The 23910-nt window shown below is 38.1% G+C and overlaps 1 protein-coding gene across 2 annotated transcripts in view; it reads right to left on the bottom strand.

The window, feature by feature from the left end:
* Positions 1-23910, bottom strand: part of LOC145979493 (alpha-tocopherol transfer protein-like) — a 73531-nt gene that overhangs the window by 33642 nt on the left and 15979 nt on the right. For both annotated transcript variants that reach the window (XM_083112423.1, XM_083112424.1), the window contains exons 4-5: positions 23412-23664; positions 7807-7917 (exon numbers count right to left, since the gene is read on the bottom strand). In XM_083112423.1, coding sequence (XP_082968549.1) covers positions 7807-7917; positions 23412-23664 — 364 coding nt within the window. The remainder of the gene's footprint in view (positions 1-7806; positions 7918-23411; positions 23665-23910) is intronic.

The raw sequence follows: 23910 nt of genomic DNA, 5'->3' as shown, positions 1-23910 counted from the left end.
TATATTTATGTAGAAGTTCTGGAAGAATATTAATCCATTTATAATTACCTTGCAGGGTAAATTGTTTATACATAAGATTTTTTAAGGTTCTGTTGAATCTCTCTACAATTGAGGCTTTGAGGTCACTGTAACTCGAATAATGTTTTATTGCCTGGCTTTTAATAAATTGTTGAAACACTGAATTATAAAATTCTTTGCCATTATCTGTTTGCAAATAGCGCGATGATCTTCCACTCTGATTGATGATTGTCCTGATGGCTTCTGTAACACATTTTCCAGTCTTGGATTTAAGTGGCAGAGCCCAGGCAAATTTTGAAAATGTGTCTATCACAGTGAGTAGATACTTGTAGCCCTTGTTGATTTTGTCTAAGTTTTTCAACTCTCCACTTGCCATTTCAATCAAGTCGCTCTGCCATAAATCATCTATGCCCTTTGTGACTACTGGGAGCCTCTTAAAATTATGTCTGGCCTGTCTGTGTAATTCATCAACAATAATTTGTCTAGACATAATATGTAAACAAAAATATTGCAACTATGGAGTGTTCAGCAGCTGAGACTGCAGGATTTTCTAAATATAATTTGTCTCCAATATGTATTTTAAATTCCAAAGTGCCATCATCTTCAGTATAGGCTGTTTCTAATGTATTGGGGTCTGTAAAATCCTCTAACTCTACACTGGTGATTTTCACTTTGTTCTCAGCATTTGTTATTGATAAGGTAGGGTAGTGGTGTGCCTGTGGCTGATGCCAATATTTGATCTTGATAGGTCTCAATGTGCCCCCAACAAAAAACTGGTAATAAAATTGTGCAGGGGACAGCATATATATTTTGCCACCTGGTGTAAATGGTGAATCATATTCTTTGTTGGGGATGCTGTACAATTCAAGAATTACTGTATGTTTTGGATTCTCGATTATGCCGGTTATTTCCTTTTCTGCTGTAAGCAATCTGCTTGTTACAGATTCAAGGTGCTCATTGATGGTCCTAACAACATCATCATGGCCTGGCTTGATCTTTATGTCCACAACAAGTTTTTTGTATTGTTGCACAATCTCTTGAAGCTGTGTGGCAAAAACAGACAGAGCATTTGCTTGGTTGGATTCCATGCTTCCTAGCTGTTGCTTGATGTTGGCTACAATTTGCTGTAAATTTTCAACAACTGCCAATTTTGAATTTTGAGCAGTAAGATCATGGACCTGTCTTCTGATATCCTCAAACAGGGCATGCAGTTCATTAATATGTTGATTGGTTTGTAGAGTGGCCACTGTCTGAGTGAGATGTTTGATCTCTGTTTGGATATTCTTGATATCTTCTGATTTCAATATGCGATTCACTGCTCTCTTAATATTTTTAAGTTCCTGTGATGTGGGAAGATTTGATACTGTATTTTGCAAAGATTCAAGTGCCAATTTCACATTGTTTAATTCAGAAGCATCAGCCACATTTTGCATAGCATTTTGGAGCAGGGCTATATCTGCCTGAGTGGGTGTTGATTGTTGTAAAATTTCAAGTTTTGTTTGGATATCATCGATCAAATGATGAAAATGAGATAGCTCAGATTCAGTGTTGAGGTTTTCAAGCTTTGTGATTTGGTGCTGGACACTGACAAGAGTATCTACAATCCCAGGCAATCGGGATTCTAGTACATTTGCCAAATCATTTTGCACTGCTGCTATTGTACCTTCAAGATGGGTTATGGAACTTTGAATTTTTCCAAAATCTTCATATGTTTCAAGTTGCAGCTTAATATTTGCTACACTCCGAGTTATTGCATTCAAAGCATCAGAAGATGGCAAATTGTTCATAAAATTTTCAAGTGTCTCAATTTTTTCTTTAACCTCGGCTATGGCATTGTTCAGAGGGTCCAGATTAGGTATTTGGAGTGACTGAATCTGTTCTTTTAGAGTGGAAATCACTAGATCAAAATCTTCTTGTGATTTTATGCTTTTGACAATTGTTTGGAGCTGTGCCTGGACATTATTTATCTGCTCTTCCAGTTGCTGTTTCAATTGCTCAGAATTGGTGGCCTGGGTCTTAAATTTGGCTTGAAGAGCTGCTACAGCTTCTTCTAAACTTTGAAAATTATCCAATGTGGCCAGATCAGTATATTTCTGAAGCAACAATTTGAGTTCAGAATCAATTTTAAGAAGAGGGTCCATGCATTGTGATTGTAAATTTGTAATTTCTAATTGAAGACTGGCATTGAGTGTAGTTTGTAAAGCTTGTAAATCACTTCTTAATTTCTTGACTCTGACATCAAGCATCAAAATCTCATCAATGTGATCTTCATGCCTTGTATGGCCAAAAATATCATTAGGCATTTTTGTTTTAGTGGTTATTTATTATAGAGTATCTGATTCTTAATTCTATAAAAAAGGGTATAAGCTTATCATATGATCCAGGGACCTCAATATATAAGCAGTCACCAGCAGAAACAGTATATACAGTGCCAGAAACCATGTTTGAGTGCTTAATTCTATAAATATTTCTCCCTACTGAAATTTTAACATCACCCTCAGGGGTTGTAATAAATTGCAATTGCCCACCTACAGGTAATTGGTAATGATTTAAATTATTGTTAAATATGTACAATGTTTTACCTGTTTTATCATCAACATCTGTAAGTATGCTGTTCAGATGAATAATTAACAAGCCACTCAGCTTAGACAGCATATCAGGAGAGGCTTGTGGTGTTGGCAGCTCCATAATAGCCTGTTTTTTGAACCCAAATAAGTTCATAGGCATGTTTATTTATTTCAAATCATGCTCTGTAATTGGGCATTGATTCCCATTTTTCAAATCACAATGACCCCATGGTAGAGTATGTATGCCACATGATAAAATGCATCTCTTATCATCATGTGGGTCCAGAGCCACTTTTCTTACAATATTGCTAGTCAGCAAGTGATCCACACTCTGGATTCTGGATTCTGATGTTTTGATTAAATTCTGGGATTTGATGCAATTTTTATAATCTTCAAATTCAAAATCTTTTTCCACAGTTACTTTGCCAATGCCCTTGGCCCTTTTGGCAGCAACACCACTACATGTTTTAAAACTATACATCTTGGCACTTAACCCAGCAAATTCCACAATAACATCACCAAGTGTCTCATCTTTTAACTTGCCAGGCACCTTTTTGTTGTGGTGGTGTTGAATCTTTGTATGTTCACTGGTATCAAAATATTTAAACAATTCAGGCTGTAACATATCTTGATAAACATCTTCTGTTTTAATATCAAGAATAAAACTATCCGTATCCATGTACATCAATTTTATATTATCACCATAAAAAGGTTTCAACACATCATAATACAATATTGACATATGTAATTTGGCCAATTCCAATATCGCAGCCCCTACATAAATAGGTTTATCAAACTTAATCTTTGTTTTCTTCATGTTGAAAAGTGCCATGTGCCCATCATAAATTCTTCTATAATTGAAATTAGGCTTTGCAACCAATTTTTTGCTCAGGCTGGGGTCAGTAATTATTTTAACATCGGTATGTTTTCTGACATTTTCAATTGTTTTGCCATACACTGAATTCACCATCAATTTAAACAAGCCCTTATCAAATTGGCTCTTTGCAGATGTTCGAAGCTCTGTGTTTGTATCAATATATGGTTTCAACCATCTTGAGTGCCTGAACCTTAAGACTTTGCCAACTTTGGTCACTTGAACACCATGTTTCATCAGGAACTGGAGGTTTTTGTAATATATGACATAATCCTGTTTTGGCTCCAGCGTCATCATGAGCTTCTTCTGTTTAGAGCCAGGTGAGCACTGAACCTCAGGAATTGGGGGCAGATCAGAAAATTTATTGTGCAAATCATCAGGAATTGTCAGATCAACCTCTAAGAAGAGGCCATAGTCACTGTCATCAAAATCCTTAAGATTCTCAATATTGAAATCTTCGACCCATTCAAGCCCTGCATATGGCAGTTTTTGCATCATAGCGTGACCATAGAGGCTGTTGGCATCTACATACACTATATAATTTGATGGCCGTGCTGGATCATAATCAGGCATATATTTGTTATTTGCTCTGGCATATCTCTGGGAACATTCACCATCCCCCCTCTTATACATTTCTCCATAAACAGATACTTATCTTGATCGTGGATCAGATCCAAATGCATGTTAGTGTTCAAAAACGTTGCGGCCCATGCTAGGCTCGGGGCACTGAAAAAATATATTGGATCCAGTCTATAATTTTGCATAGAAGATTTTCTGAATGCCTGCAATATATCAGCTAAGAGGGTCACATCAAGTTTCAAATATGCCATGTGATAATCACCAAATGTCTGGCATTTTAAATTGTTCCACATCAACTGAGCATGGTGATAATCTTCATCAGTGATTCCAGATCCTCTGATTTTGCTGTAAAACTCTTCTTGTGGTGGCAGAGAACACTAATCAAATTTAGAAAAATCTGTAACATAATCATATGGATATACACCCTTCCGCCTAATTAATTTCAGGTCCTGATTTGGAAACAAGGCACTTGTGATTTTGAATTGATCATCAGATAATTGAGTGGCCAGTGTAGCCAGGCTAGCAGATAAAATTCTGTAAGAATCAAGAAATCTTAATTGAATAGAAACACCATTAACTTTAATTATCTTGCTAATAGATATATATTTCTCATCATTTTCAGCTAAAATATTTAAATTCTGCTTCTCAAACCCCTCATATCTGATCAGATGATGGAAATCATAATTGGATGCTCCATGGCAAAATATGGGGACAAATTTTGGTCTCTTGATCTTAATATTACAGCTATTACACAGGGCCATTAAGAATTTACCATCTGTATGAGAATGGTGTTTCACCTTGATATTTGTATCTGAAAATTCAGAATCACATACCGGACATTTTTCTGCATTGTTGAAATCCTCAATCTGTTTCTCTGTTAAAGGCAACATAGGTTTTGATTTTAATAAGATGTTAGATGCTATGTCATGGCACTCATTTTCTATTCTATGTGCAAATATTTTGATGGCATTTGGTCCCATGTATAAGTGTGGTTCACTAGCTACACCATCCCGTATAACTATATAACAAAAGCTGGAAGGTTCATGTAGCTGGTATGGTGTAATTGAAGATTCTTCAGGATCTGGATTGCAGAATGCAAGAGGCTTGAGGTTCGATTCAAAATCACAGACAATATATGCTGGGTGTTCCGACAAGGCTTCAAACTTTTTGAATTTGCAATTTTCACTTGGATTAGGCATCACCATATGAACAGGTTTATAGTTGCCACAGTATTTCAGATGCTCAATTAATTTGTTTTTAGCAATTTCTGTGTTACATTCAGGAACCCTATTTACCATTTTCCTGCCATAAAATACAGTTAAACATCTTCTGCACAACTTGAATATTGTCTTAGATTTGTCTAGTTGTTTTCTGACTAAAGCTTCAACATTATGTATCAGAGTGTAATGATATTTGCCATCCCCTTCAATTAAGAGCAGATCAATCGGAACAGCAGATTCATCATCAAGTGTACTGATTCTGAGAGGTGCTATCAAGCAATTGCCAGTGGAACAAATAAATACATTAATAGATAATTGTTTGCCATTGATATGCCTGGCCTTTTTTTCAAATTTATCAATATTCTGAACAGACATTGGATATTCTAAACCCTCCATTGCATCATCAAATTTGTGTTCATGTTGTTTGTAATAAGTTATTCTCTGAGGATCCCTTGAAACTGGATACAAAGCAGCTAATATACACCACAAAAAGCATTTCTCATCATTATTTTTTATATTAACCACGGCTTGTTTGTTTTTAATATTGGCAGGTAATGGCAGATATGTAGAACCTTGTAATGGGCTGAATTCAGAAATATTAACATATAACTTGTGTGGAGAGCCGCATAGGCTCCATCCAGACTCTTTTGCTGCAAATTCAGAGTGTTTAATATTCAATTGATTTATCAAGCTGCTTATTATTGTGTCCGAATTTGCATTTGAATATACCGGTACAGTTTCTGTTATGTGGGGCTGTGTAAATTTTGTGCCATTTGGCTTTTTATATTGTGTAAACAATTTGAGGGACAGTTTATAAGAGCCATTTTGTGCCTTAAGAATTGCCTGCAGATCAGAATTTATACTGTTCAAAAAATTCTTAATGTCACATCTTGGCTCTGATACAAACCGGTAATCCCTAAGTTGGGCATTAAAACTGCTATGGATGGGTGCATAGCATGGCTGCTTTGCAGGTCCAGCATTAACAGGTGCTTCATGCTTCCTTTTCAGAGCAGATGTAGATGGTTGTGAGGGCAATGTTTATGACTGTGCAGAGCAAGTATCTTTATGTGTATATGTGAAGTATTGCATGCTGTATTTTCTATTGCATTTGGGGCAAATTTTTGTGGGAGTTCTGTATTTGTCTGGGTCACAAATCTTTTGGTGCTTAGCCCAATTGGGACTGGATATATTCTTATTGCATTGATTACAATGTTTTTGATTCGGCATTTTTGTTGTTGTTTATTATATACAATTTCTTGGGGTTCAAATCAAAACTCTATGCTGGATAAAAATATCAGCTGGGTTCAGCACTGTGCTTTGTGTGTGTGTGTATGTGTGTATGTGTGTATACACTTAATATTTTTGGCTTTGGTATTTATATACAATTTCTTGGGGTTCAAATCAAAACTCTATGCTGGATAAAAATATCAGCTGGGTTCAGCACTGTGCTTTGTGTGTGTGTGTATGTGTGTATGTGTGTATACACTTAATATTTTTGGCTTTGGTATTTATATACAATTTCTTGGGGTTCAAATCAAAACTCTATGCTGGATAAAAATATCAGCTGGGTTCAGCACTGTGCTTTGTGTGTGTGTGTATGTGTGTATGTGTGTATGTGTATGTATATGTGTATGTGTATGTGTATGTGTATGTATGTGTGTGTGTATGTGTATGTGTATGTGTGTATGTGTGTTGATATTTTTGGCATTGGTATTTATATACAATTTCTTGGGGTTCAAATCAAAACTCTATGCTGGATAAAAAAAGCAGAAATAGGCCACAACTTGGCCACAAGTGGACCGGAAGTAGACCGGAAGTGGACCGGAAGTGGACCGGAAGTAGACCGGAAGTGGACCGGAAGTGGACCGGAAGTGGACCGGAAGTAAATATGTGTGGGTGGGTGTGGGTGGGTGTAGGTGTGTATAGGTGGGTGTGTATGGGTGTGGGTGGCCTAGTTTTAAGTGTGGCCAAAAAAATATCAAATTTTTAACAAATTTATGGACAACAATCTCACAGAAGTGCCTTTTATAAGTATAGGCAAATCAATCTGAGGGGGTTCATACTTTCCGAGAAATTCCCGAGGGCATTTTTTACAAAAATCTTGGATTAGACAAGATTCCACACTTGAGCAAAAAGCTCATATGGGCATGTTGAGCTTGTTTTAAGTGTAGCCAAATCTGCTTGAGGGGGGTTCATACTTTCCGGCGCTGGTATTATAGCAAATACAACTACTAATATTCAGTTAGTGGTATGGAGCAATAAGCATAAGTTATTAACTGAAAACTACTGCATGTCAGCCGACTTAAGATTAACAACAAATCCTCTCACCTTACAATATTTCAGTAGTATTTTCTTCTTTGGCTCGCGGTGCTGGACAAATTTCTACGTTCATTCTTTTATGTACATTTCCGACCTAAAAGTTTTCTAAGTACAGAACAAGTTAAATTGGCAACATAGCCTTTGTGAACGAGCAGAGAGTAGCCAACTTTACTCCAGGTCACTCTTCTGGACGAGAAACTCTGTAGTGAAATAAGTACACTTAACTCACCCTTTTCCGGAGCTTTTCTTTCAGGCAGCTAATTATGAGGTTCATAATTTTTGTAGTAATGGAATTCAATCCTAACACAAAAATATTATTGAATTGGTCTGGATATCCTTCCTGAAATTGGATAAATTTCGTTTACAATTATAATTAATGTACACAAATCTAATATAATAGAACGTAATACTTACCCACACGCATGCATTGTTATCTACTAATCGTTCGAAGCAATAAGCCAGCGTAAACAAAAACAAATGACTTTATGAGCACCGAACGGATTTATTTGTTTTTCACTGTTCTGTAAACAGAAAATGAAAACACATTGTGTGTTCTTTTAGAAAGTACTAAAAAATGTGCTCAATATTTAGTTATTTTCACGAAAAAATATGGAGTTAAATATGGACTTAATTTTTTTTAAAAAAATACCTTTTTTAATAATATATGACACTGCACGAGCTACATAAAATGACATTAATTGTAAAACAACACAAAATGTGTTTTCATTTTCTGTTTCCAAAACAGTGAAAAACAAAATTTTGTTGTAAGTGTTCAAAAGTGAATTTACTTCTGTTGTCTCTTTAAATGGATTTATATTCACTAAAACTGCGTTCAATATCGCAAAATATAATTGGAGAGGTTTTCAAATTTGTCCATTATCCGAAAGGAATTCACCCAACATCTTCGGTCAAAAGAGAAATGTGCACCAATATGGAGTATATGTTGAGAAAGGTTCTGAAATATGGAAATAATATGTCAAACTAATCAAAATATGCTAAATATGATCCGAAACGTACATAATATATGTACAAATATGGTAAATGAAAACTGAATTTTTCGATACTACATGCCATGATGGGCAAAAAAATACAAAATATAATAGATTTCAGCTTCATGCATAAATATGTATATATGTAAAAACCCGTTCCCTATCGGGATTCCCCATGGCGCAGTGGTAGCGTCGTCGCCTTGTAATCAAGCGGTCCCTTGTTCGATACCCGGTGGAAGCGCATAGTGGTTCGGATCCCACTTTAAACTGTAGGTCCAGTCCCGATTAGCCTTACTGTGCATAAAGTGGACTTAAAACACCAACTCAATCAATCAATCAATATCCGTTCCCTACTACTTCCTCATTAGTAAATATTTTCAACTCTGCTCGTCCATAGATGTACCGACTGTTCATGTGGAACAGCCAATAGTATATCTCGCAGGTGTTTTTTACTGTACGAGCATAAGTTTTATCTCATTCATAATGGATAATTTACCAATCCCCATGTAAAATGAACTATAGGAACCTACGCCGATGTAATCTGACGGAAGCACACAAAACTGCATAAGTAGAACAGAACGCAACATAAAACACAAAAATTACATTTTCATATAAATCAAGTCCACGATATAATATGTAATACTAGAGCACTTTCAACGTGGCCTTCTCGCTCGCGTGTCAGCCTTCATGTTTTTCTAGTTTAATAAATAAAATGAATACACAAACACATATTCGTTTAACTTGAACTTCTGAAAACCAATTGAAAATAATCTTTCCTCAAGTTGCAATGGTCAACAATAAATATGGAAACAAGACAGTGTTGGATCTCTAACATTGGATTAAATCAGTCACCATATAGAGCGAGTCCTCTCCAACATTTCGAAAGTGTATTTCTTTTTCATTTCAGGTCATACTGTTGTGATTCCAATAGGAGCAGATGCATATACTCAAAACGTTGACATGGTAATGTTGTAGTTCGAGCTAGAACCACAGTGGCACTAAAACAATAAATTGTTTCTAAAATGACGATTCCAAACGAGCGTTGTGTTGTGGTATGCAGAAACAAAATCTATTACACAAGTGCCACGAAACTTTCCTCGTGTGTACACCGACATTTAAGACAATAAAGCAGTGACGTCATCAGTTGTTGACGACCGGCAGTGTTGTGAAGGGACACGGTGGCAGAAAGTATCATTTTTGTAGAGTCCGTGAAAGACCAAAATGCCACCAAAGGCGCCCATTTGCAAGTACACTGAACTGAACTTTGTGAGTTGTGTGAGTTACATTAGCATCTTTATGTATAGCATTGATGGTGCACAAATGTTTCTTTCCACTATATTTGTTTAAAATGTAGGAGTCTCACGGTGAACACTCTGTAGTTATTTTCGTAATGAGTACTAAGTTGCATGGCTACATCTTCTTATGTAACTGTCACTCTTCTGACACACAATGTGAAATCGAATCATTTGCATTGTTGTTGATTTCAAGATATGAAAAAAAAATGTCGAATTTCGCTCTTGAAAATTGATGTTTCTAGGGACGTTAGAAAAGGGCATTATCACATTGAAGAAAGAAGTGAGGCTTTTTTTTTAATTTTGTCTTTGTTTTGAAACTATTTCACAGGACTTATTTCTTGGAGAAAATTTACATCAGTGAGCCATTGGTGCGATTGGGGACACTTTCTGCGCGCTCTCATGTTAGGTTTTGGATTGGATTGAGTTGGTGTTTTAAGTCCACTTTATGCACAGTAAGGCTAATCGGGACTGGACCTACAGTTTAAAGTGGGATCCGAACTAATATGTGCCTTCACCGGGTATCGAACTCTGGACCCCTTGATTACAAGGCGAGGACGCTACCACTGCGCTATCTGGAGGCCTCTGCCATGTTAGGGTTCCTCAATGCTCTTAACGTTTTTGAAAATGTCAGCATATAGTATGAGAGGGAGATAAACAAGTGACTGCGTTCGTTTGTTTCAAAAGTTTATAACGTAACGTCATGTTTCTACGTGCTCTAATATTGTACTAGTACTCAAGATAGTTTTGGCTGTTTTCTTATAATAAACTGGGTACGTACTGCCCGTTTCAAAACAGTTAGTTGTCTTACATTCGATAACGACCCTAAATTGAAAAGGCATGTTTACATTTTTAATAATAATTGAAGTCCTCGGGTGCAAAAGATGATGAGTGACATTTTGATAATTTCGGAGTTCTATAAGAAAAAATGTTAGTAGACGCTATACTTTAGATAAATTGTTCTTGTGTTGTGTTTACCAAATTCAAAACGCTTCACTGAGCCCAATGTAAATTGTATGACATGGCAATTTCACCCGAATATTGAAGGATGGTACATTTTACTTTGTAACTCAAAAATTACCAAAATGTCGCTCACCATGTTTTACCCCATACCCTTTCAATTGTATTCCGTCATTCTCGGTAATCCCCACCTTGACTTTCAAACAGTAGCGGCTTCTGCCTATTCACACATTCGCACGTGGACTCCCAAAATAAATCTGTAATGCAAATCATTATGATCATACTTATTCATTGAACTCTGTCTCCTTCGAAACATCAAGTGTTCCCACGCCCCTTCACCAAGAGAGGTGGTGGAGAAGCGAGCGATCAGTGATTTCAACCCCCCGTAGACCGGGGCCCGCTCACACTATTCGCGATTAAAATTATCCGATATGCCATCTGGTGAGATTTTCATGAACCACTCCAAGTAGGACACTTCGCTCTTTTGAAGCCGTTCGAAGCATAGGGAATATGCGAAAAAGTAGCGTATACTGTTCAGTTTTATCCTCTAAATCGTTTTGTGGGCCAGGACATGTGAAAAGCTTATCTACATGCATTTCCCAACCCGTGGGATCAAGAAAATGAAATTTGTAAATAAATCAGGGAAAACAGAACTGATTGACAAGATTGGCATAACTGAAATGCGGCAAGGAAATTACGAAGAACGCACGAGTCTGTTCACTTTATTTTCCGAAAGATGATTTTATTACCATAAAAGTAAGTTGTAAATTGTTTGCTATGAATATAACATTTTTTTCGAAAACAAAATAGTATGCATGTAATTTGGAACAGGCGCAAGTCGATTAAGTGCGAAGATAGAAATAGTTTGAGAATTAATTATTGTCTGTAATCATAATGGTAAGTCAGAAAAAGGAAATTGACATGCTAATGTTGCTGTTTCATTCAGTCAATAAGTCAAATTTTCAGTGAAGACTGAAGATAGCCTCAATGAAATTGTTGTTATTGTTATAATTATTAACCTGTGTTGTTATGAAACCAGTGTGCCTCTTTGGGGAAAGAACTGCAAAGATATGTTTACATTTTTCTCCTGCCCAAGCTTTGCAATACAGGTGAATTGGATTATTTTCAAATCATTTCTGAGAGCCCCAGTTACAACCGAGGTGCAGATGAAACAGCACTGCTTTGAAGAACCAGTGCATATATATTCGTTTCGTTTGCGTTTTCCGTGACATTTTTACCTATCATAATTAAATGCTTCGCTCTCAGCACAGCTTCACCTTCGTTATAGTTCCTGGAATTCACATCCCATTCGCCATATTTAAAAATATCGCGTATTTTAAACGTCTCTTCCATACCAGCAATAACAACACGCAGCTATTACATACTACTACTGAATGTAAACAAAGATTTATCCTACATAGAGCGGCCATATTGGAAGCAACACTAGCGCTCAGGTGGTATTTTTAATCGCGAATACGAGTTTCGTTCCCTCTGACGCTGTTGCAGTATTTGCGTGGAGAACGCTGATTGGTGGGGTGGAGTGAATTTTTTTTTTGAATTTCGAAATGCCTGTAGTCAGAAAAGTTGCATTTTGGTATCAGATAGTCAAATAAAAAAATCAGCTCTCTAGGTCAATTTCTTCTGGTGCCCCAAGGCCTCCGAAGTTTTCATATTTCCACTTATTTTAGCGTATTCAAAGATACATGGATATTTTTTTTTTATTTTCGAAATGCCTGTAGTCAAGAAAGTTGCATTTTGGTGTCAGATAGTCAAATATAAAAAATCAGCTCTCTAGGTCAATTTCTTCTAGTGCCCAAAGGCCTCCGAAGTTTTCATATTTCCACTTATTTCAGAGTATTGAAAGACACATGGAGAATTCTGGATGTGATGAAATTATATCTTCATATCCGCCTTTAAAAGCAAAATGAGAAAAACGCAGGAACCTCATGTTTCAGAAATTAGTGAAAGTGTTTCTCAGCAAGTGGTAGGAATTTTGATGAAAGCTTCATTGCCATCAGTGTCACATCAGCAAGTCGTTGCAAAAGTGAAAAAACTTTAGGAACACTATCGAAATCTCTTAAAGCCCTTTAAGTATAGACAAAATGAAGAAAACTACAAGAAAAAATTGCATTGTATTTCTCACATGGTAACTCTACATTATTTGATATATCGTGTTGCAAGTGTAAAGACTTTTCAACCTGTGTTTGTTCTAGAGAGAAGAAAGTACCTATTCAAGAAAGAGAATTTCTTTTGGATCAAAGAACGAGAAAAATGTTCATTGGGAAAACTGATTTAAAAAAATCCAAAGAATTGCGGAAGAAGCAAGGAAGAAAAGCTATGGAAGAAGCAAGACTTCAGAAACATTTGTCAAGCTGTAGTGTCAATGCTGCTACTATTAGTCCTCAATCAAGTCCATCAAGTGACCTGGAGGAAGAAGGTTGAGATACTGACAGCGACACGAGTAAAGTACTTAAAACCAAATCGGAAATGCCCTCCACTTCAGCGAATTCCTCATTAACCTCAAACGAAACTCAAATGCGGTTGCCTCTTAAGAATTTTGCTAGAGAGTGTGACAGACATTGCATATCTGACAGAAGTGCTGCTAAAATTGCTAGTGCAGTTCTTCAAGATGTAGGTGTTATTAGTGATGCATATGTTTCTAAAGTGATAGATAGGAGCAAGGTTAGAAGGGAAATAAGTAAAGTCAGGAAAACAGCTGCTGGTAGTTTGGATACTCTGACTGGATTGTATTTTGATGGCAGGAAGGACCAGAGAAGAATTAATGAGAAGAGAGGAGTGAAGAATTATGGTCTCGTCGTAACAGAAGAGCATGTGACTTTAGTCCAGGAGCCAAATTCAAAGTATATGGGACACGTCACTGTATCCAATGGGTCATCTCTTACTATAAAAAATGAGATCTTGAGCTTCTGTGCTAGGAAGGAAATAAGTATGGACGATCTTTTAGCAGTTGGATGTGATGGTCAGAGCTAGGAATTTCAGGTGCTGCGCCTTAAATTTTTTTGTGTGAAAATGGGTAAAAAAGTAACTCATCCCCAAAATAAGCACGTATTGAACTCTACTCATGGTGTTTCGGTTGCACCTTTTTGCACCTTTTTCACAATCTCAGAACCTTTTCCACCTTTTTCACAATCTCAGAACCTTTCGCACCTTTTCGCCCTTTTTGCATCTTTATCATTTTTTTAATACAACTCACGCGCTGTTTAAACCCACCCACATTCGAGGCACAGCTTCTTGGCACGCAATTCTTGTTTACCGCACAACAATGAATCTGCTTTCTTCAGTTCTTGGACGTTAATGTAGTAAGCGTGCGGACTTTAAACAGTGCCAACAATGACGCGTTACAATTGCTAGAAGTTGTGCTCTTCTTGTCCTATGCTGTAATGTTTACGAATTGTTGTAGGAAAGCTGTTTTGTTTCAGTTTCCTTCTCCCGTCTCAGCGAGCAAGGTAACTGCAGTATGTGATCGATGCATCGGATTTGCTTGTTCACCATGCCAAAACATAAAGTAAATGTTGGGAAACTGAAGGACATTGTTAAACAGTTTAGCAGTGATGGCATTCAGAGTGATGTATCTGTCCTGAGGTGTGATGTGTGTGATATTTCTATTGCTGTTGATGACAAACACCCACGCACTCGGGTTGTGCAGCATCTACAAAGTGGGAAGCACGTCAGGAATAAATAACTACGAGATGGTAAAGATGGGAAGCGACAACAATTCAGAAATACAAATGAATTTTTCAGTGAGACAGCAAGGACATTTATAGCGTGCTTGCACTTAAACAGGAATTGCAAGATGAACTCTATGTTGTACATGGCTTCTCTTTCCTTACTACTGCAAATAAAACTGGTGGAGCAGTGTCCTGAAAAGGAAGTACAGTGGGCTGTTTTGATGGATGTGCAACGAGAGCTGCAAGGGGTCGGGAAAGAGAAGTTAGAACAAAATTTAGCCAAAAACCCTGATGTTCAAGAAGTCGCAACCAACAAGGATGTGGATTACCGGTTGAAAACAAAATACGCACCACTTGTGTCTGTTGACGTTGAACGTTCTTTTTCAACTTACAAGTATCTGCTTAGTGACCGCGGATGTAGCCTCACTCAGAAGAACATAGAAATTTTGAATGTAATGTATTTTAACAGTTTTCTAAATGACTAATTCTAAGCAAGTAAGAAGAAGCATGTTTTCCTTTATGTCGCTTTCTAATGTATCAGAGAATTTTCTTTGCTTAGTTATATTAAACGATTTAAAACCAGAGAATACTCTATGTGTTTATCCAGACAAGTTGAATCATATATATATGCACTGCTCAAATAAATTTTACATCTGAAAATTAGCACCTATTTTAGCACCTTTTTTGTACAAAAATTGGCACCTTTTTTGCACCTTTAGTGGCAAATTTTTGCACCTAAAATTCCTAGCTCTAGTGATGGTACAAATGTGAATACAGGAAACAAAGGAGGAGTTATTGTTTTACTCAAAAAAGAACTTGGTAGACCCCTCTAGTGGCTTATTTGTTTGCTTCATATTAATGAACTCCCACTGCACCATTTCTTTCAGAAAATGATGGATTCACAACTGGTCCAAAATGTTCTTTTCTGGGGAAATAAGAACAGCTCTACAAACTTGAAAAAACAACCTCTTGTGCAATTCGATCCAATAAATGTTCCTTCTTCTTGTCAGCTTGTTGGGAATGTTGATTTTGAAGACTTAAGTACTGATCAGAGGTATCTCTATGATGTATTGGTGTATTAGTGTAACAAATGGACACTGCAGTGATGAATTAGCGAATCGCAAACCAGGCCCATCCATTAAACCATTCTAGATGGCTAACAACAGCTGCAAGAATGCTAAGGTTGTATGTATCGACTGATAAACCCTCAAATAATCTGACAACTCTTGTGACCTTTGTGTTGATGGTATATGCTCCAGTGCAAAGAGATGGATTTATATTTTCAACTATCAAGTCAAGAGCATTGATGAAAACATTTCACACTAAGAAAGAATATAAGTTTTAAATGTAATTAGTAATACGATATTGGGCTATATGTAAATGTAAAAGTTTAACATTGTTACATATTTTGGGTACTAATGGGTACTTCGGTAGTTTATTTTATGTATTTCGGTAGCACAACTTTATGGTTGTATTCAAATATCTATTTTTTGCACTTGTTTACTTAGGAAACACGGTATTCTGTGTTTCAGTTCAGGAAAATAAATAAAAAGTTATAATTTTCGGTGCGTAAATGCTGATTTTCAATATGAAATTATCAGTGACCCTGGGGCACCACTAAAAATCATTTTTTTCTGAAATAGTTAGGGTTAATTAACTGTATAATAACACAGCCTTTCCAACTACAGGCATCTTAATTTTTTTTTTAAAAAAAATGCCCTATATTTTCACTCCACCTTACTGATTGGGTCTTTTGGTTTGGCGCCCGTTAAGTAATTTTCCTGGTGAATTAACATGTCTGGCAATCAAATAAAAACTTGTAGTTCCTGTTGTTCCTGTTACTGCTGATTTTCTCGCGTCATTACAGCTAATGCTGGAGGCAAATTCTAGTAAGCTAGAACTTAGAATCCAGGACAGAATTACTGAAAATTCTAGTAATCTAGAACTTAGAATGCAGGAAAAGATTACTGGAAATACTAGTAATCTAGAACTTAGAATCCAGGAAAGGATTACGGAAAATGCTAATAATCTAGAATCTAGAATGCGGGAACATTCTGATAGCTTGGAGGGTAAGTTACATGAGAACTGTAGGAGGTTAGAGGATAAACTCCAGGAAAATGTGAATATTTTGGAGCACAGTTTACAACTAAAACTAGAAGAAAGTAGTAGAACTCTTGAGTGCTGGCTAGAAGAAAGGATGGAGGAGAAACTGTCCCAGAGTTGTTCACAACTCGCTGCGTCCAATTCAGAGATGGGAAGGAGGATCGAACAACTGACTCTGCAAATGTCTGAGGGACAGCGGAAATTGAAGGAAAGCCTTGAAATTGAGATGATGAGCCAACGTCAAGCATGTCAGTCAAATTCTCAGCAGGTGGAATCTAAACTCCATGAAACAGTTGTTCTGTTGAGGGAAGAAGCTGAGCAGACCAAGGAGGACTTCCGAAAGGAATCACTGAAACGCAGAGCGGTTTCAGGGAAGAAATGCCCATAGAGTTGGGCAACCAGGTGACCAGTATGGCATATCAGCTGGGAGAAAACCTGAATTTGCGAGTTGAAGAGATGGTGGCGAAAAAACGTAAAGGCACAGAGGGTCCTAGAGAGAATGTTGAAGAGTGGAAAAATGATATGGAATCCAAACAAGGGAAGCAAAAACGCCACAGAGAGATCGTTTCCAGTTCTTCAGGCAGCGAGTCGACTTTATCAGAACAGAGAAAAGAAAGAAAACCTCGAACCAATGCTACGCGTGGTGTGATGACTCCCCGGATGGCTGACCTGAATCCATGCGGAAATTCGACGGAAATATTATAGCCACTTCGGCTGAGATTTATCTGAAGGAATTAGATACCAACCTTGAGATCCTTCATATCTCGCATAGATATAGGCTGGAGTTTATTCCTCGTTTGCTAACGGGCATGCCTTATCATTGGTTCTACTCTCATAAGAATGATTTCCACACATATTCAGATTTCCGCAGGGCGTTTAAGAGGCGTTTTGCTTCTTCAGAGGCAAAATAAAGGGAGTTGGCATCTGTTAGGGCCAAACGGCACAAAAATTACAATAGTTTGGGAGAATATGTTTGGTCTGTATACTCTCCTTACAGAAACCTGAGTAGCCACTACACAGAGCAGGAGGTGGTAAACCTCATAATCGGCCAATTGCCTTATAGAGTGAAGCAATTGTGTATGACCCACGCTCCCGTAACTGTTGATTTGCTTGCACAATTTGTTAAGAGACACGAGCAAGCGGAAAAGAGCAGGATGCTTGGCGAACTGCGTGGAGAAAGGAGAATCCTACTCACCAGAACAACCGAGATATTCCAGGCAACTCGGTAAACAGAAACCCGAGGGTTTGTATGGTCCAGAGGCAGAACAATTACCGTAAAAATCGCTCTGTATGTCCATATAGAAACGACAATCGTTATAGTCAACAAAGCCAAAATAGGTAGAGCCGTGAGTATGCTGCTACCAGATACGAACCTTGTGAGAAACCACGAACTGAGAACCGTTTATCTTCACCGGAGCACAGTGAACCTTTGAGGGAAGGTCGTAGCTCTCAACGATTGCAAGTGGCGAGCAGTGGCTTACAAACAGATGCTGCAGTGTCGTACCTTAGTAAGGAGCAGCAACAGAGCGTCGAGCTGACCAGAAATTTTTGCAGGGAGACTGGAGCAAATCTCGACCAGGTGCGGGATTTTACCCCATGCCTGGCATAGAAACGTCCCCTTCTGATGTCAGGTGGTCTCGGATAGAACTGGGGCCTGCAGAAAATATTTCCCAGTCTGTAAATAATGAACTGAAGCTGGTATTTGTTATTAATCATGAATAGAGTGAGTTTCTTTACAATTTGTGTCAGGTTAGTCAGTCTAAAAACTTTGGAAGAGCGCCTGAGTTGAAGGCACGTGTAGCAAATGTTGATATCACTTGTATAGTAGACGCTGCAGCTGAAATATCTGTTCTGAGTCTAGATATTTTGACGAAAATAACGCAAAATTTGCCAGGAGCCATGTTACAAGCTACTCCAGAGGTGCGACCTATTGATTTCGCTGGAAAAAGTCGAACTCGAGTTGTGGGAAAGCGCAGAATCGTGCCGGAAATTGCTGAGAACACCATACCTTTAGAAATTGTTGTTGTGAAGGAGTTGCCTTCAGACTTATTATTGGGTTATTCTTTCCTGCAGAAATATGAAGCAGAGATCAATCTCAAGCATAAAGTTGTATTTAATGGTGGATGGAGAGCCAATTGAGCAAAAGCTTGATGATGATTCCGTTGATCAGCAGATGAGCGTCCAGGGGATTGAAGCTAGCTACAATAAATGGGCTACTCCGCTAGAGGATACAAGAGAGAAGATTGACTCCAGTGAATTATTGACTAAGGAGCAAAGAGCCGAATTATTTAAGATATTTATTACACATAGTAAAGTGTTTTCAGAGAGGCCTGACACTCCCAAGAACTTAGTTTGTGATATTCATTTGTCCAGTAACGTTCCAGCGAGTGAAAGACCGTACCCGATTCCAGTGGCAAAAAGGGCAAAACTGGAGGCTGAGCTGCAAAAATGGAAAAATTGGGGTACGATTGTGCCTTGTAGCTCTCCGTACTTGAACCCGATAATTGTTGTGGACAAACCGGATGGGTCTGTACGTCCGTGTGTAGATTTTCGGTTGTTGAACAAGTTTGTTATTGTTCCTAGAAGTTCTGTTGAACTAATAGAAATTTAAAGGTGCCAAGTACTTCACTAGTTTTGATTTGGTATCCGGGTATCTGCAGATTCCTGTAAAGCAAGAATGCCAGTCATACACAGCATTTTCGTATAAAGGAAGACAGTGGATGTTTAAAAAGTGCCTTTCGGAATAGCTAACGCAGTTTCAGTTTTCGTTTCGGCTATGCATTCTATATTTGGGCCCGAAACTGATTCATTTTTGACCCAGTATATCGACGATTTATTACTCTTCGATAGTGATTTGCAGAAACATTTCTGGCACATTAATTATGTTCGACCAGACTAGAAGAATTTGTAATGACGATGAAGTTAAAGAAATGTGCCTTAGTTAAGTCGGAAATATTATGTTTAAGGCATATTGTTTCTGGGGATTCCATCCTAACAGATCCTAAGAAAAACGACGCCATTTTAAATTTTCCTAGACCTAGAAATAAAAAAAGACGTTAGAAAATTTTTGGAACTTGCCGTTTGGAGGAGAAAGTACTTTGAAAAGTTTGCAGTAAAAGTGCAACCAGTTACTTATCTTTTGTCTAAAAATGTGACATTTCAATGGACAAAAGTAGAAAATGAATTCTTGTAATTGATGAAACTTGAATTGGTTAGTGCGCCTGCGCTGTCGCAACCAGATTTTACTAAAGAACTTTGTCTGCAGTCAGATGCCTGTAGAAAAGGGCTCGGTTGCGTTTTGTTCCAGACAGGCGGACATGATATTTTCGTTATCCAGTATGCTAGCCGAAAGTTACGTAACAATGAACTTAATTTTTCTGTTCATGAACTTGAGTGCCTTGCTATATTATTTGGAATAGAACGCTTTGCAGTCTATCTGTAGGGGTGAAAATTTAAAATTTATACTGATCATAAAGGACTACAGTGGCTGCAAAATAGTAAAAATTAGAATAGTCGATTGACCCGTTGGTCTTTGAAAAACCAATCATATCAGTTCGAAATAGTGTATGTTAGTGGAAAGGAAATTATCATTCCTGATACGTTATCTAGATATCCTGTGAAGGCAGATACCGAGAGCAAGCTGGAGTCTGATTGTCTGCATTACCACATAAATTTTCTCTGGGAAGAAGATGAAGATGAAGAAGTGAGTGATTGGAAAGAAGCCCAGGCTAAAGATTCTTTTTGCAGTGAAATTATTGCTAAACTTCAGCAGCCTACTGAAAACGAAGATGCAGGCATGACCAGGTTACGGAAGTCCTTTAAACTTCATCATGGATTGCTGTTTAGAAGATACAGTGGGGAGGCCTCACAATACAAGTTGTGTGTTCCGAATTTCAGACGTCCCGAGCTTCTGGAAAAAAAATCATGATGACGGCGGTCATTTTGGTGTGGGAAAGTGTTATAGGCAATTGCAATTCTGATATTATTGAAAAAAAAATGAAACCTGATATTTATAACTATATCCGTGATTGCCTGATTTGTGCAAAAGTATCATGAAGGAAAAGCTACACATTAGTGGAAAGGAACCTCATGAGATGCTTTCCATTGACCTTATTGGAAAGTTACCACCTTCTTCAGGGTACTAATATATTCTCAGCCTTATAGATGTTTTCTATAGGTTCGTCACAGTTTATCCTGTGCGGAAGGCTAGTACCACTGAGATAATTCGCTTAATGAAGTAGAGATATTTCGCCCATTATCCAGCTGTTAAACTAATTTTGTAGAGGGTCCCAGTTCACTTCCCGATCATGGCAGAGTTTCATCGAATCCATGGGAATGAAACATGTGTGTCCGACGCCCTATCACCCTCAACGAAACCTAGTGGAGAGAGCCAACCAAGAGATAACTCGTTTACTTAGGGTTTATTGCCAGCATGATCAGCAAATTTGATCCAAACATCTTTATGAAGTTGCCTGGTTAATTAACAATTCTCTTTCTGAAGTTACAGGATATTCACCCATTGAATTGTTTTTCCACCATTCAGTTCCACCACAAGTGCTAAGAGATTTTCCATGGCCTGAGTCAGAAGAAGGTGAGAACGACTGGCAGAGTAAGGTTGTTCAAGTGCAGTTAAGGGAACGATATGCTTTGCAGAGGCGGAAACTGAAACAGAAGTGCCATGCTTTGCAGTTGAAGGAGGTTGACCTGGTGCTGCTAAGAAGTCATCGTCCAAGTTCAGCTGTTAACCCAACCGTTTCCAAGTTGTTTTATTTGTGGACAGGACCGTTCATAGCTACCCAAGTGAAATTCAACACGGCAGTGTTATTGGACACAAAAACTGGCAAGGAAGTGTGCAAGATGAATTTCGACAATCTGAAGATTTTTAATTGTTCTCCACACACGAGGAAGATACTTTTAGAAGGTTGTATCCAAAATCTCCTAGACAGTGAGTGCTTCCACGAGTCGTCGTCGATTTTGTTTCTCAATAGACATGTCCTTCCCGGACGTATGAACAGACTGTTGAAGTACACCATCCCGCCTGATATATATGAATCTTGTAGCTGGAAGTTACGAGATTAATGGAAGTGCATGAGAGATAGATTGTGCTGTTACTGTGATTTTTTTGTGAGTTTCGTTATGATGTATAACTTTGGTTCTTTTTAAATTGCATAATCAAGATAAATAGATTCTGAATTCATATGATAAACGTAAGTTCTGTGTTTATGTTTCTATTTACTGCAAATCTTAATGTTTTCCCGTGCCCTGGGAGATATCACGCGTATACCAATATACAGTCTCATGTTGCTCATTCTCAATTTGTATTGAGATAAACATATTCTTATGACTATTAATATCCTATACTTGAACCTGGCACGACCGTGTCAGCACACAGCTCCAAATTATATAGTCATGCATCAGAAGGTTTGGTCATGGGAGATGAACTATGAAAAAAATGTCGGATTTGTAGCCACTAGAAATTGGCGATATTAGGGATATAAAGAAATACATTTTCACCCTTAAAATTAAGTGAATTTTTAGATTTTCTCGGGGTAGGTTTTTGTAATGGACCATTCTTTGTCTCAGGGCCTTCCTTTACGGTGAACATTTATGTCAGTGAGTTGTGGGATTGAGGCTTTTATACATAGGATTACGCATGATTTTTTTACATGGAAATGTATATTACAGTAAATATTAGCATATTTTTATTATTTGTATTTTTCTTGTATGATTATTTCAATATTAAAATCTGTTTCTACGCTACGCAACGATGTTTCAAAATCAGAGTTTTCATGTTCAAATAACAATATATGCTCTGTCCCAGGTATTTATTGAGCAAGCGACCGAAACCATGTTCGTGCGCAAGTAGTGACTCGACAGGGCTCAACCAATGAACGCTTGAGAGGGAAGGGGTTGTATGGTGGTGGGCAACGCAACTGCAGATACCAGCTGTTCGCAGCAGATAGTGTTAAAGTAACGTGGACAGCACCACTCCCCTGTCGTCCTTACCCTGGACGATTGCTCGCACGTACCCGCTTGCTATAGACTCAATGAATGTATGAACCACTCAATGAAAGGGCATTGCTGGGAATATTCCTCCCTGAAATCACCTACCTACTTCGTACATTTTGGCATATTCTAATGTGCCCTGCAAAATCCGTGGCGAGTGACAACACAAAAACTATACGCGAGGAACACTTTGTCCTCTATAAATGTACTGAAGGAATACCAAAGAAATTCCAAAAAATATTATGGGTGCAAATACGTCAGTATTTTCGTGACGAAGTTACCCCAGCAAATGGGGTAACTTCCTCATCTCTGCTTACGTTTCTAGCAGGTCAAAATTATCCCCACGAAGAGGTAAGATCGTCACGCTTCCACGACCGTTTTTCCTTTCCGATCAGTCGTAAAGCCTCCTGCACCTGATCGGAGGTATAGTTCTGAAATTTCCGACCACCAACTACCTTCTTATATGTTCTTGGCACCGTGCACGAGAAAAAGCGCTAAAGCACAATGCACTTGCACACAACACACTTCCTCCGTTGATGTCCGCTCCACAACTGCACGTCTGTGGCTTCACACTCCCTTTGATCCACCATCATGTGACTCCTACCGACATCTATCAGTCTCATGACTAAGTTACCCCGCTTGACGATACCTCGGGAAAAGAAAGCTACAATCCCATGTCATCGTCGGATGCCCTACATACAAGACAACAAAGAAATTAATTACAGTGATAGTTAGTTAGACAGTATTAGCCTTGAAGTTAATAAAAAAGTAGCCTACTAAGTAAGAAAGGCTTACCTGAAGCAGCGTCAATGTTTTCTTTATGTGTGGAAAAGTAATTTTCACTACATGTGCGGCTTTTAATCCTTTCAAATCACAGATTATCACAGTGCCTCTCTTCAGAGTGTCCCATCCTAACAAAGTGTCGTAACAGCATAGCAGGCGCTTGATGGCTACGCCGCAGTCGAAGGGTTCTGGATCGACGTCTTGAGAGCTCATGATGATTAATCTATACCCGTCAGGTGTGTATCCGGGTGCAACGCATAATACTCTGAAATGTATAACATTCATTGTGTAATAAGTGCGCTACCTGAATCTGAATCTAAATGCATAATAAACAAATTTGAGAACAGATAGTCCTAAGCTTCCTAAAGATGTGTGTCACACAACATCTCCAAATGGTGCCTCCACGATGGCGCAGTGGTAGCGTTGTCGCCTTGTAATCAAGGAGTCCCGGGTTCGATACCCGGTGGAGGCACATGGCACAGTGGTTCGGATCCCACTATAAACCGTCCAG

Source organism: Lepisma saccharinum, chromosome 26 (assembly GCF_977018435.1).
Source record: "Lepisma saccharinum chromosome 26, izLepSacc3.1, whole genome shotgun sequence".
Taxonomy (NCBI): Eukaryota; Metazoa; Arthropoda; class Insecta; order Zygentoma; family Lepismatidae; genus Lepisma; species Lepisma saccharinum.
The sequence above is the reverse complement of the archived record's forward strand: the minus strand, read 5'-3'. Positions and strand labels throughout refer to the sequence as shown.